Source organism: Schistocerca cancellata, chromosome 2, assembly GCF_023864275.1.
Source record: "Schistocerca cancellata isolate TAMUIC-IGC-003103 chromosome 2, iqSchCanc2.1, whole genome shotgun sequence".
Classification (NCBI taxonomy): domain Eukaryota; kingdom Metazoa; phylum Arthropoda; class Insecta; order Orthoptera; family Acrididae; genus Schistocerca; species Schistocerca cancellata.
In genome coordinates this window covers 1,149,016,186-1,149,032,019 of record NC_064627.1, presented here as the reverse complement: position 1 = coordinate 1,149,032,019, position 15,834 = coordinate 1,149,016,186, and the positions used below count along the sequence as shown (strand labels likewise).

General features: G+C 39.4%; 1 protein-coding gene across 2 annotated transcripts in view; it reads left to right on the top strand.

The window, feature by feature from the left end:
• LOC126163186 (ATP-binding cassette sub-family C member 4-like) overlaps nt 1-15,834 on the top strand; it is a 275,451-nt gene that overhangs the window by 213,660 nt on the left and 45,957 nt on the right. For both annotated transcript variants that reach the window (XM_049920137.1, XM_049920138.1), the window contains exons 15-16: nt 2,839-2,918; nt 7,370-7,520. In XM_049920137.1, the coding sequence (XP_049776094.1) occupies nt 2,839-2,918; nt 7,370-7,520 (231 nt within the window). The remainder of the gene's footprint in view (nt 1-2,838; nt 2,919-7,369; nt 7,521-15,834) is intronic.

Sequence of the window (15,834 nt, the reverse complement as noted above, 5' to 3'; positions counted from 1 at the left end):
AAGGCTCACTGCTGACAGTGTAAATGGCTAGGAGTATAAGGTCATCTACTGAAGACAATATAAATGTATCTAAAAACAAAGATGATGTGACTCACCAAACGAAAGCGCTGGCAGGTTGATAGACACACAAACAAACACAAACATACACACAAAATTCAAGCTTTTGCAACCAACGGTTGCTTCATCAGGAAAGAGGGAAGGAGAGGGAAAGACGAAAGGATGTGGGTTTTAAGGGAGAGGGTAAGGAGTCATTCCAATCCCGGGAGCGGAAAGGTAAGTCTTTCCGCTCCCGGGATTGGAATGACTCCTTACCCTCTCCCTTAAAACCCACATCCTTTCGTCTTTCCCTCTCCTTCCCTCTTTCCTGATGAAGCAACCGTTGGTTGCAAAAGCTTGAATTTTGTGTGTATGTTTGTGTTTGTTTGTGTGTCAATCAACCTGCCAGTGCTTTCATTTGGTGAGTCACATCATCTTTGTTTTTAGATATATTTTTCCCACGTGGAATGTTTCCCTCTATTATATTCATATCATTAATTTGAAGACAATATAAAGATTGATAAATCTGTAGTGCAGTTGCTCACCTGATCTGATGCCTCAGTTTATCATTTCTCAACTTCTACCATATGTTGAAATATTGCTGATGATGGAAATAACATCAGTTGACACTTTTTAAAGTTTGTTTTACTAAGTAATGGATGTTTGTTGGAATATGTGGCTTGCTAAGCCCATAGGTTATGAGGTAGTGGGAGGTTCTGTGATGATCCAAGCCACAATCCCTGTAACAAGTTGAAGAAGAACTGGTCCATTTTAGGTAATCATCTGCACATATGCATTGCTACTTATAAAGTCTTCTTGTTAAGATAATTAAAGATGAAGTGCTAGATAATGACATGGGCAAGGGATCTATCCCTATATTCTTAAGATTGTGATCCTGCATTATAAACACCGTGAAGTAATATGGTTTTAATAAATGTGTTCTTTCGGTTGTTAAATATGCTTTATACAGTCTCTCAACAAATTGCACGTAGTTTACCATCATACCAGGAGATTATTATTTTTATTTTGTTTGGAGAAAGCAAGACAAATGGTATACATGTTTCATTAAAACCACTGATGTTAGTTTATTTCAATAAAACAAAATACATTTGGTGATAAAAATATGTATTTCATTGGAGTTGCAAGACTGATTTAAAATACCTTCACTGATTTCAGAAATAACCTCAGAAAAAAGTAGGTCTCTCGAAAGAAGTGAATAAGGCAGGGAAGAGTTGTGTAAGCCGACACTGTAGGTGACTGCCAATAAAATGTTGGTTCTACTATGTTCATTATTGTCAGTTATTACCCACTGTGTTATGTCTATTATTTTAAAGGTATTAAGTGGTTTTTCTTTCAATAAATACATGAGTGCATAGTGTACAAACTGCCAGTGAAATTTTCTTCTTCTTATCATTCATACTTTCTAATATATAAACTACTTTCAAAGTGCCAAAATGTACTAGTATAAATAAAATGTCTATAAACCGCTGCACTGTACAATGTACTTTTGGTGAGACTATCGCAATTCCTGAAATCCATTGTGCATGGCCTGTGGCCTGCTGAGGAGCACCCTAGTCCTGGGTCCACTGATAAACCATGAAAATCCACCACATTACGCACACACAAACAGACCTGGTCTTTGGGAAGATCAGTGAGAATAGGTCTGATGGGCAGTTCCTGCACATTAGTGGGAAACAATGGGCTTCGCAAGCCTGACCGTTAGATATACCCATAGAAATGGCCCATCATGGGAGTCTACTTGTGTGGCCAGGTATTCACATGTCACAGACAACATATAACTTGTGCAAATACTGAGAATCAATACTAATGAGGATAGGTAGCAACTCACCGTAAAAATGATCACTGAGCCACAGACAGGCACATAAGAAAAGAGAATCACATTCTTACAACTTAATTTTTGGCCATAGCCTTTGTCAGAAAATGAGAGCACACACACATTCATACAATCACTCAGACACAACTCATGCACGCATAACCGCCATCTCCGGCCGCTGTGTCAACAGTCTCTGAAAATCACATCCAGACAAACCACTCCTCACGCCTCCCTGTCTCTTGTTGGCAGCTGCCAGGCCAGCAGCAAGAAGTGGTGGTAGCACTGACTGCAAGCTGAGGGGAGTGGTAGAAAGGGGAGAAGCAGTGAGAATGAGGGGGTAGGACAGTGACTCACGTTCTCAGCTGCACCCAGCCAGCGATGATGTCAATGACATCTCAGTAAACAAACCATTACATTTACTGAGACAAAAATGAGATTTTTCCAGTGTTTTTTTTTTTTTTTTTTTCAAATGTCCCTGATTTCCCTGACACTTTTGGAATTTCCTGGTATTCCCTAATTTCCCTGATTTCTAGAACTTGTGGTAATCCTGTTTGATAATCTTTGAAGCAAAATGAATGTAAACTGCTCTTCTTGCACTGGTTGAAATCAATTCTGTTTTCAGCGGCATTTTATTTTATATTTTACATGCAGATATAACCTCTATATCGTGAGATTTTCCTTGGTGTGTGAGAAATTACTGTTCCCCAGCAATTTGAAAAATGTAAGTCAAATAACAGCTTTGTATGAGAAGTATGAAACTCCTACAAAGTAAATTCTTTGTTAATGTCCTCTCTTACTTATGCCTTCCTATTCAATCTCATACAGGTCATGTTTACTGCTGTGAGCATTGCAGATTTCTACATTTTTCATTGTTTGCTTTTTCATATTCATGCTAGTGTTGTTAAATTCACAATCAGCATTTAAATGCAGCAGCAATGTAAAACAAATTGTTTGTTTTTGTTTTAAAGGTCGAGTACTGAATCGATTTTCTAAAGACATGGGAGCCATTGATGAAATGTTACCACAAGCCTTGCTTGATGCAGTCCAGGTAAAATTTCACGTCTGTAGTATTCCATAAATAATGATGATTTTTTCTAGGGAATAAGAAAAAGAAGTGGGAGATACACCACATTCTTTTTTATCTATTCATCACTGTCAGTTATTACCATTGTAGTTTCATATGGAGTCAGCAGAGTTATAGTAGTTAGCTAATTATTAATTCTTAAATATCTTGCATCGTGTTCATGATTCATCATTATGATACAAAAGGTGTCAACTGCTTTACAAAATTAATTGTAAAAATAACAAAAATGGAAATTCCTGGGTGGAGCAATTTGTAAAATTTTGTAAAGGTAAACCACTGACCAGTAGTGGAGTGATGTGTGGAGCACAATAGCATATAACAGTAAACAGCATTCACATTAGCTCTTTTTGCAGCAATAGTATTCATATTCATACACACAACCACACAGACACCCATATGCACAATCATGTGGCCATAGCGAGACAAGTAAACTTATGGTTAAATGCTGATCAGTTGCTTGAGAAATTTTAAATTACATTTACATGATACTTAATACGTGCGGAAACAAATTAACTGAAATATGTGTGCACGCATGCCCTCTCACACACACACACACACACACACACACACACACACACACACACACACACACACACACACACACACACACACAAAATATATAATTCTGTCAAATTCATTGCTCTTCAATAATGACAGATTGACTGCATACACCCAATTGACCTTTGACTGATTACTTCCAACTACAAGTTCTTTATTCCTTTGAAGTTAAATTTTCATGCATCAAAAGTTGCTTGCAATTATTTGTCTTTCTTCATATCAATCATTTTATTTATATTTTGATTTAAATTTTTGCTTTTGGTTTCATTTTAGAAATTGTGCCTAACATTGTTAAAATTTCTTGAAAATCAGGCTCACCTTTTATTTGCACTGAGGTAAAAGTCTGATGTGAAAGCACTGCTCCTCTTGCTTTTTTATACATTTTAAACACAGCTACTCAAGTCAACTGAGCTATCTCATTCAAAGTAAGACATCAAAAGAACTCAAATCTGGCAACTAGTTTCATCTGGCAACTAGTTTCCCTTTAAAATGACGATTAAATTATTATGAATTAATTAAAACATCTATAAGGATGTGTTGATTACTTCCCAAAGGCATTGCCTTGACAAAATCTGAGGAAGGTTTTGTTCTCCCAAATCAGTTTCTATCATTCAATATAAATAATAAATGCATTATATTCAATTTTTATTTTCATTTTTTTATGAAAGTTTGTTTTTGTTGACAATGCCCATTCATATAAAATCACATGTTATGAGCATAAAATAACTTTTAATTCGAATCTTCGTGTCAAACCAGTTCAGTCGAAATGTCATGAACATGAATTGCATGCAGATAAAAAAGGAGCTGCCTCAGCTGAAGAAGAGAATGTGTAGCAGACAGCATTAATGGGAGGCTAACACAAATTTTTGCAATACATGTTGTGTCACAGGGTGTATACAACCTGGGACAACACGGAGCTTTGGTAAAAACCCAGGAATTTTTTCATCTGAGAGAAAACCGGGAAAAACCCGGGAATCTTTAAAAATTCCGAGAATTTTTCATTGTTTTTGTTTTCAGTTAAATTTCTGTAATATTGACTGGTAAGAACTGACACTCTAACAAAGGATATTGCAGAATAATACTGCAGCAATAAAAACATGAATGAGAGAAAAAACGAAAATAAAACTTAAATTGCAAAGGAAATGTGCTATATGCAGCAACAAAACACAGTGCTCATACAGGTGTCTGCCAACAGCAAAATGTGTCAAAGGATTTAGGAAGACTATGCAATGCTCCGTAACAACAAATTGCCTCTGATGAGCGTGACATCACAACTGTTTACATTAGATTCGTTTTAGGATCTGTGGAGGTTACGACTCCAAAAATCATTGATAAAGTCCATGATGTGGTGATGGATGACAGAAGAGTTAAGATGTGTGAGATTGCTAGTGCTGTGTGCATCTCAAATAAATGGGTACATAATATTTTGCATAAACAAGTGGACATGAGAAAGCTATCCGCAAGATGGGTTCCGCGATTGCTCACGCTTGACCCCAAAACGGAATTGTGTGAAGTGTTGCAAGGATGGTTTGCAGCTGTTCAGGAAGAATCCACAGGGCTTTAAGCACCGTTTCGTCACTATGGATGAAACATGGATACATTACTATACTCCTGAGACCAAAGAACAATCTAAACAATGGGTTACCAAGGGAGAATCTGCACCAAAAAAGGCGAAGATCATTCTTTGGCCTGAAAGGTTATGGCGATGTCTTTTGGGGTTCGCAAGGGATAATCCTCATCAACTACCTGGAAAAGTGTAAAACTATATTACAGATGCATATTATTCATCATTATTGGACCATTTGAAAACCGAGCTGCAAGAAAAATGCCGGCGATTGGACCGTAAAAAGGTCCTTTACCATAACGACAATGCACCAGCTCACACCTCAGCAGTTGGGGTTGCAAAATTAATGGAAATAGGATTCCAACTCATTTCACATCCCCCCTATTCTCCAGACTCCCTTGGACTACTATTTGTTCCCCAATTTGAAGAAATGGCTGGTGGGACAAAGATTTCATTCAAACGAGGAGGTGATTGCAGCAACTAATAGCTATTTTAGAAAGTTGGAGAATTCCTATTATTTGGAAGGGCTCAAAAAATTGGAACAGTGTTTGATGAAGTGTATAGGTCTAAAAGGAGACTATGTCGAAAAATAAAAAAGGCTTACCCTAAACAGGTAAGTAGTTTTTATTTTTGCACGGACTTTTCAAACGCCCCTTGTAGTTCATAAAATCACTGTTTCTCCAATTCATTGGTGTCTTTTGTATAATTCTTAAATTCTATATGTATTTCTTAAATGTAACTTCAGTAACTTTTTCTCCTTACTTCATAAAATCACTATTTCTCTGATTCAGTGATCTCTTTTGTACAATTCTTATATTCTGTATGTATTTCGTAAATTTAACAAGTCTTTATAATTTATTTTGGCCATACTCCTGTGTTTGATTTTAAAAGTACTATTTATTGTTTTCACTTATAGTTGTTAAAGCCTGAAATTTTGCTTATTGTTGGTTATTACTTTAATTAACTTTCGCCTTCAACTGTATATAAACTCGTATTTATAAAATTACATAAGAACTAATTAAATTAAAACAAAAAATGAAGTAATTAAAATGTACAAAAAACAGAAGAATGTTATGAAAATGTGCAAACTGACAGAGTCTGTCCTATTTTTTTGTACAGGACACAACAATTTGAAAACTATGGAGACCAGGGATGAGCTTGTGCTTTACAATCAAAAACACAACCTTAGGCATATCCTGCTGTGTGAAAATTCTTGTCTTTTGACACACATCACTCATTATGGAATAATATGTTCACTTTCAAATAAACACGATAAACTTATATTCATTGCCAACTAGCTACTATCCTATCGTTATGTTCATAAGACACAAAGGAAATTGTGTCTTATCAGAATTATTACCAAAGATTCACTATACTCCATATTTGGAAAAGACAGTATGTATTGGACACTTCCCCTGTTGTTCTTCATACGTAAACACACTGTGCCAAATCAAACCCTGGAATAGTAGACTTATTATGCTGCATGTTTCCATAAGGTTGGAGTACAGAACCACTACAGTCTGTTCTTTGTGTGCACATGGTTGTGTTTTTGTGTAGTCTTGTCATTCTGGGTTTATTGTAATGTCTGCACTAGATGCATATTGAGCTCAGCAGTCATTTTTTAGGAGATCTAATTTGTAAAAGTAGCACTTGTGTTTGATACCCTTCTGTCTCTGCCAGAGAGTTTAGTTTTTCTTCTACTAACCACTTCAGTCTAAATTTTCCCTTGTATGTAATCATGAGAGCAGGCAGTGACAATTTAGCCTGACTGGAAACCTGAAAAATTTGCCATGATGTTCCATCATCTGAACACTGCAATCATTAGACCTACACTAGGAACTCAGAATGCTTCCAGGGATGTTAAAAGAAATGTAAAATGAAAGGCAAGGTCAGTGCTGTGTTAACTTAGAAAACATGTTCCATAAATGATATGTTCAAAATAGTGTGCTCATATTATTTTATCCAACCTCCGTACATTCCCGGGAAATTACAAAAATTAAAATCATGAATTATTTAGGAATAAAAGAGATGACTCACTGAAAGCAGATGCACTTGAGTTGTGAATACATCTGCTTTGAGAAGAGTCTGATCATTGTCATCTCTGACTATAGTCCTTCTTAGTTGATTAAAACCGATTTTCAAGCAGCAGATAGCACCAAATCATCAATTATATGATTTTGTTCTATAGGAAACCTGGAAAGACATATGAAAGAACTATCCCTAAAGATATCTGTGAATAATGAAAAATTATTGCCTTTTACTAAAATGCATGTTTCCCTTACATTTTCTGCAGGTTTTTCTTGTCATGACTGGAATACTTGTCATGGTTGTCACTGTGAATTACTATTTTCTCATAGTGATTATTATTGTTGGTCCATTATTTTACAAAATACGTGGGATTTATCTTAGAACTGCCCAGGATATCAAAAGGCTGGAAGGAATCAGTAAGTATAAAATTAAAAATTATAAAGGAATCTTCTTTTACATGATTTTTTTTATTTTTTATTTATTTATTTTTTAACATGCTGCCCCCTGAACCATGGACCTTGCCGCTGGTGGGGAGGCTTGCGTGCCTCAGCGATACAGATGGCCGTACCGTAGGTGCAACCACAACGGAGGGGTATCTGTTGAGAGGCCAGACAAACATGTGGTTCCTGAAGAGGGGCAGCAGCCTTTTCAGTAGTTGCAGGGGCAACAGTCTGGATGATTGACTGATCTGGCCTTGTAACATTAACCAAAACGGCCTTGCTGTGCTGGTACTGCGAACGGCTGAAAGCAAGGGGAAACTACAGCCGTAATTTTTCCCGAGGACATGCAGCTCTACTGTATGATTAAATGATGATGGCGTCCTCTTGGGTAAAATATTCCGGAGGTAAAATAGTCCCCCATTCGGATCTCCGGGCGGGGACTACTCAGGAGGACGTCGTTATCAGGAGAAAGAAAACTGGCGTTCTACGGATCGGAGCGTGGAATGTCAGATCCCTTAATCGGGCAGGTAGGTTAGAAAATTTAAAAAGGGAAATGGATAGGTTAAAGTTAGATATAGTGGGAATTAGTGAAGTTCGGTGGCAGGAGGAACAAGACTTTTGGTCAGGTGATCACAGGGTTATAAATACAAAATCAAATAGGGGTAATGCAGGAGTAGGTTTAATAATGAATAAAAAAATAGGAGTGCGGGTTAGCTACTACAAACAGCATAGTGAACGCATTATTGTGGCCAAGATAGACACAAAGCCCATGCCTACTACAGTAGTACAAGTTTATATGCCAACTACCTCTGCAGATGATGAAGAAATAGATGAAATGTATGACGAGATAAAAGAAATTATTCAGGTAGTGAAAGGAGACGAAAATTTAATAGTCATGGGTGACTGGAATTCGTCAGTAGGAAGAGGGAGAGAAGGAAACATAGTAGGTGAATATGGATTGGGGGGAAGGAATGAAAGAGGAAGCCGCCTTGTAGAATTTTGCACAGAGCATAACTTAATCATAGCCAACACTTGGTTCAAGAATCATAAAAGAAGGTTGTATACCTGGAAGAATCCTGGAGATACTAGTAGGTATCAGATAGATTATATAATGGTAAGACAGAGATTTAGGAACCAGGTTTTAAATTGTAAGACATTTCCAGGGGCAGATGTGGATTCTGACCACAATCTATTGGTTATGAACTGCAGATTGAAACTGAAGAAACTGCAAAAAGGTGGGAATTTAAGGAGATGGGACCTGGATAAACTGAAAGAACCAGAGGTTGTAGAGAGTTTCAGGGAGAGCATAAGGGAACAATTGACAGGAATGGGGGAAAGAAATACAGTAGAAGAAGAATGGGTAGCTCTGAGGGATGAAGTAGTGAAGGCAGCAGAGGATCAAGTAGGTAAAAAGACGAGGGCTAATAGAAATCCTTGGGTAACAGAAGAAATATTGAATTTAATTGATGAAAGGAGAAAATACAAAAATGCAATAAATGAAGCAGGCAAAAAGGAATACAGACGTCTCAAAAATGATATCGACAGGAAGTGCAAAATGGCTAAGCAGGGATGGCTAGAGGACAAATGTAAGGATGTAGAGGCTTGTCTCACTAGGGGTAAGATAGATACTGCCTACAGGAAAATTAAAGAGACCTTTGGAGAGAAGAGAACCACTTGTATGAATATCAAGAGCTCAGATGGCAACCCAATTCTAAGCAAAGAAGGGAAGGCAGAAAGGTGGAAGGAGTATATAGAGGGTTTATACAAGGGCGATGTACTTGAGGACAATATTATGGAAATGGAAGAGGATGTAGATGAAGACGAAATGGGAGATAAGATACTGCGTGAAGAGTTTGACAGAGCACTGAAAGACCTGAGTCGAAACAAGGCCCCGGGAGTAGACAACATTCCATTTGAACTACTGATGGCCTCGGGAGAGCCAGTCATGACAAAACTCTACCATCTAGTGAGCACGATGTATGAGACAGGCGAAATACCCTCAGACTTCAAGAAGAATATAATAATTCCAATCCCAAAGAAAGCAGGTGTTGACAGATGTGAAAATTACCGAACTATCAGTTTAATAAGTCACAGCTGCAAAATACTAACGCGAATTCTTTACAGACGAATGGAAAAACTGGTAGAAGCCGACCTCGGGGAAGATCAGTTTGGATTCCGTAGAAATGTTGGAACACGTGAGGCAACACTGACCTTACGACTTATCTTAGAAGAAAGATTAAGAAAAGGCAAACCTACGTTTCTAGCATTTGTAGACTTAGAGAAAGCTTTTGACAATGTTAACTGGAATACTCTCTTTCAAATTCTGAAGGTGGCAGGGGTAAAATACAGGGAGCGAAAGGCTATTTACAGTTTGTACAGAAACCAGATGGCAGTTATAAGAGTCGAGGGGCATGAAAGGGAAGCAGTGGTTGGGAAAGGAGTAAGACAGGGTTGTAGCCTCTCCCCGATGTTATTCAATCTGTATATTGAGCAAGCAGTAAAGGAAACAAAAGAAAAATTCGGAGTAGGTATTAAAATCCATGGAGAAGAAGTAAAAACTTTGAGGTTCGCCGATGACATTGTAATTCTGTCAGAGACAGCAAAGGACTTGGAAGAGCAGTTGAACGGAATGGACAGTGTCTTGAAAGGAGGATATAAGATGAACATCAACAAAAGCAAAACGAGGATAATGGAATGTAGTCAAATTAAGTCAGGTGATGCTGAGGGAATTAGATTAGGAAACGAGACACTTAAAGTAGTAAAGGAGTTTTGCTATTTAGGGAGTAAAATAACCGATGATGGTCGAAGTAGAGAGGATATAAAATGTAGACTGGCAATGGCAAGGAAAGCGTTTCTCAAGAAGAGGAATTTGTTAACATCGAGTATAGATTTAAGTGTCAGGAAGTCGTTTCTGAAAGTATTTGTATGGAGTGTAGCCATGTATGGAAGTGAAACATGGACGATAACTAGTTTGGACAAGAAGAGAATAGAAGCTTTCGAAATGTGGTGCTACAGAAGAATGCTGAAGATAAGGTGGGTAGATCACGTAACTAATGAGGAGGTATTGAATAGGATTGGGGAGAAGAGAAGTTTGTGGCACAACTTGACTAGAAGAAGGGATCGGTTGGTAGGACATGTTTTGAGGCATCAAGGGATCACAAATTTAGCATTGGAGGGCAGTGTGGAGGGTAAAAATCGTAGAGGGAGACCAAGAGATGAATACACTAAGCAGATTCAGAAGGATGTAGGTTGCAGTAGATACTGGGAGATGAAGAAGCTTGCACAGGATAGAGTAGCATGGAGAGCTGCATCAAACCAGTCTCAGGACTGAAGACCACAACAACAACAACAACAACAACATGCTGTTATACAAACATCTCATTACCCACACAGTCATAATATATTATGCCAAAAGCAGGACTGTCCATTACAGTCAATTTGTCCATTGCAATCACTTTAAATGAAACATCATGACATCTTCTCAACCCTCCTCCCCCAACCACTTCTGACCCTGCACTCCCACTAAAATTTTTCCTTTGAGCTCAGAATTAACAGTGGATAAACAATGGCGTACTGTTTCTGAGGAGTCAATTTTCCTAGTGAGAAACGTAAATATCTACAGTTATATTGGCTGACTTTCTCAAGACACAGGTTTATAATATGTAAATTCAGTGTATTGTAGTCAGTGAATGTACCTGAGTCTCTGTTGCGTGTGACACAATATTTTCACTTAAATATGCTCAACAAAGCAACTTATACAGTATGCTACTTGGGTAATCCCAAAAGTATGGTCTCCTATTTTTTATAAGTACATAGACCAGTTTATTTCTACAATGGTTTACATCAGTTTACAGCTTGAACATTTAGCTATTTTTTTACATAATCACCATTTCTGTTGATGCATTTTTGTATATGCTGTGGCAGTTTTTGTATGCCCATGTCACACCAGCTCGCCACCATGCTGTTCAGAAAGTTATGAACCTCTTCTTTCACCTCGTCGTCGGAGCTGAATCGCTTTCTGGCCAAATGTTCTTTTAACCTAGGGAACAGGTGATAGTCAGGACTATAGGGTGGGGGGGGGGGGGGGTGATTATGTTCCAATGAAACTGTTGCCGAGTGATGTGTGGGCGAGTGTTGTCATGGAGAATGTGTACGCCCTTGCTTAACATTCCTCTTCTCCGGTTCTGAATTGCCCGTTTGAGTTTTTTCAGAGTCTCACAGTACCTGTCAGCATTAATTGTGGTCCCAGCGAATCAGCTCCGACAACAAGGTGAAAGAAGAGGTTCGTAACTTTCTGAACAGCATGGCGGCGAGCTGGTATGACATGGGCATACAAAAACTGCCACAGCGTCTACAAAAATGCATTGATAGAAATGGTGATTATGTCGAAAAGTAGCTAAATGTTCAAGCTGTAAACTGATGTAAACCATTGTAGAAATAAACAGGTCTATGTACTTAAAAAAAATAGGAGACCTTAATTTTGGGATTACCCTCGTGTATAAATGACTGCATAAAAATATATGGATATTCAGTAGGTTTTGACCAAGTCACGGTTTTGACTCATGAAACATTTCAGGAGTTGAAATGCTGGTGAAAGCTTTGTGTAAGTTGCTGCTGAACATCAAAGGGAACAATAAAACAATAATTAACAGAAAGAATGGAACAGACATCAAACTTATAACAAGATATGGAAGAAAGTCATGGAAACCAAGACATAAGATCTGATGAAATTCCTGGATGGAATAATACACAAAAATAGGAAAGGCAACCACTCACTTATAGCTGACTAATGTGTGGCACGTGGAGAGATGAAACAGGAATCCAGCTTCTGAGCTCTTCCTCTTTCTCTATCAAAAGTGCACACATTCACCCACACAACCACACAGACATCCAAATGTGCACATAGCTGCAGTGAGACTGACAACTGATTATTGATTGTTGAAAGCAGTAGTCACCTGGGCAGATGGAGATGGGGACAGTGTAGGGAAGATTGCAAGAGGCAAGGAGGGGTTAGTGGTATAGTGTGAGGTGAATCTTTTGACAGATGATTCAGCAGTTACATAACAAGATGAATTGATTTCAAAAGAGGGTAGAGCATATCAGAGATAAAGAGGAGTAGAGGGGGGGTAGAAGTTAGGGGAGAAAAGGAGATTAAGGTGGTGATGAAGTGGGAGACAGGGAGGGGAGAGAGAAAGGGAGAGAAGAGGAGAGAGAGTGGAAGGAAGAGAGGGTGAGAGAGGGAGAAAGAGAAACTGAAAGAGAGGCGGGGTATGCCCACTTGGGGGAGAGAGGTGAGGGAGAGTAGTGGGAGAAGCCAGTACATGATATGGACAGTGAAGGAGTGGTGTGGACAGAAGAGAGAAGGGAAAAGGTAAGGCAAGACAGTGGGCAACAGGTTAGTAGAGGTCTAACCTGTGTAGTTCAGAGAAAATACTGCTGCAAGACAATATCCAAATGACTCATGTAATGAAACAGTGTTAAAGTCATTCGTGTTGGGGTGCACAGCATGTTCGGCAACTGGATGGTTTGCGGTTTGCCAGAATTTAGCAGTAATCTTTCATGCAAGTAGACAGTTTATTACTCTTAACGCCCACATAGAATGCTGCATAGTAATTATAGTATAGCTGATATATAACATGGCTGCTTTCACACATGGTCCTGCCTTTTATAGGATAGGAAATTCATGAGACAGGACTATGGTAGGAGATGGTGGGTGGGTGTATGGAGCAGGCCTTACACCTTGGTTGACCACAAGGGACTGAGCCACAGGGTGCAGGGTTGGGAGTAGGAAGAGGCTATTTGACATGGAACAGTTGACAGGTGTCAAAGAGGAGGTACTGTTAGTGGTTGGTGCACCTGATGTGAACAGATGCATTTAAGGAGCCATCTGAGAGGTGGAGACTGACATCGAGGAAGGTGGGCCACTGAGTAGACAATGAGCAAGTGAAGCAGAATTGGGAGTAGGTGTTGAGATTTGCCCATCAAAAGTTAAATAATTGTGGATCAGTATGTGGATGGCTAGATATCAGGAGGACAATGGGAAAGGTAATGTTCCATAGCCTCAAGGCCATGGTCATGGGGAATGTTGATGTATGAGGACATCACATCTACAGTGACCATCAAAGAATCTGGTGGTAATGGGACAGGAGCTGTGGAAAGTCAGTGGAAGTGAGTGGTTTCTTGAATGTAGATTGGAGGCTACAGACAATAGTTTGGAGGTGTTGATCGACAAAGCAGACGTTCATTCTGTGGGAGCATTTTAGCCACACACAATGGGACGACTAGTAGGGAGACCAGTAGTCTTGTGGGTTGGGGTTGATTTGGGAGACGAGACCAAACAGCAAGGTCATCGGTCTCATTGGATTCAGAAAGGATGGGGAAGGAAGTTGACCTTGCCCTATGAGCAGAATCATCCCACAATTTGCCTGAAGCGATTTAGGGAAATCACGGAAAACCTAAATCAGGATTGCCGGACGCGAGATTGAACCATCGTCCTCTCGAATGCAAGTCCAGTTTCCTAACCACTGAGTCACCTCACTCAGTCTTGTGTCTGTGGTGTTTGGGGAGTAGATAAAGATAGGAGTGTGGGAGGGCTGGGTGGGGGTGCTGCCAATGTGACAAGAGAGATAGATTCAGGTGTCAGATTTTGGGATGGACCTAACGCCATGAGGAGTTGCTGGAGGTTTTGTTGGACTTCTTGTTTGGGATCTTGGTCATAATACTTGTATGTACAGGTGTCAGAAGGTTGGCAGAGATCCTCAGATTCATGACCACTGTGGTGGAACCCTTCTCTGTGGGGAGGATGATAAGGTCTGGATTGGTTTTCAGGTCACAGTGGATGTGTGTTCCATAGGAGTGATACTGGACTCACTTGGGAGGGATTTAGGAAGGGAAGGCAAGGCCAGGTTAGAAGTGAGGACCTTCCGAAAGGTTACCAGGAGATAACTGAGCAAGGGGGAGGAGGATCATGCTTTAAACAAGGTTTTGTGTGGGCTTTTAGCTTTCTGTCAGTCGTGTGGCAAAGAAATGTGACTACTGTGAAGAAGAAGTAAGGGAAGGAAGGTCCTTTACAAGTCAAACATGGTTGAACTTATGTTTTGGGCTAAGGAAGACAGGCCTGTAGAAAATACTGTAATGATGAGCTAGAAATAAGACAAGTTATTTAACTGACGATTGGGAGTCAGGAAAGAGAAAGGTTAGTCGTGTGTGAATGAGAGAATCAGATGAGACAGAGGCCACACATATTATGAGAGTAAATGTTGTGTAAGGGGCAACACTGACTCTTCCCCCCCCCCCCCCCCTTCTCTCTCTCTCTCTCTCTCTCTCTCTCTCTCTGTGTGTGTGTGTGTGTGTGTGTGTGTGTGTGTGTGTGTGTGTGTATTTTTCTCTCAACCTGTAAAAAGATCAATAGCTTGTACAAAACCTGCTTCAATCTTGTGTATTACTTTTTTTGTACACCACACATTCATCAACTGCAGGCAATAGGTTATCTTTCCTCATTACTGGTTTCATTCAGGAATTCCCATTATTGAAGTGCAACATATAGTTAGTAATGATCACACAATTCATTTAGCGTAAGCAAGGGTGGCAGTGTAACAGGTCAGCCTTTCAAGATTGTTTTTAATTTACATTCCTTTCTCATCCCTTTCATGTGTACATTCCAAAGGATTTGTGCCTTTCTTAGCTATCTGTGTAACTTCTTTACACACACTCTCTCTGCTCACTGGTTTTCCATCAGTAACATAGAACTTTGAATACAAATGAAAAGTGTCAAATCAGGTAGCAAACATGCTGTACCTTGAGCCCCAAGGAGTGACAGATCGTTTGTCAGAAGAGAAAGGCAGTTAAAGAATGACCAGACTGTAGAGAAGATTTGTGAATGTTACAAGAAAAGAGAAGTCACTTGGGACCCTGACTCAAGAATTATAAGTTGTACTGAAATGTTCAGGGTCCCCCTGAATAGGTCAGGCGTGCACTACACGCCGGAAGCAGCTACAAGTGTAGCGGAGTACGTGTGGAGTGCACATGGGGGTTTTTTAGGTTAGAGAATTCCCTCCCTAGGCCCGACAAGACGCCTCCTGAGACGCGGCAAGGTAGGAGTAGGCAAAATGCAACAGGGAATAACAATATTAATGTACTGATAGTAAACTGCAGGAGCGTCTATAGAAGGTCCCAGAACTGCTCTCATTAATAAACGGTCACAACGCCCATATAGTACTAGGGACAGAAAGTTGGATGAAACCAGACGTAAACAGTAATGAAATCCTAAACTCAGATTGGAATGTATACC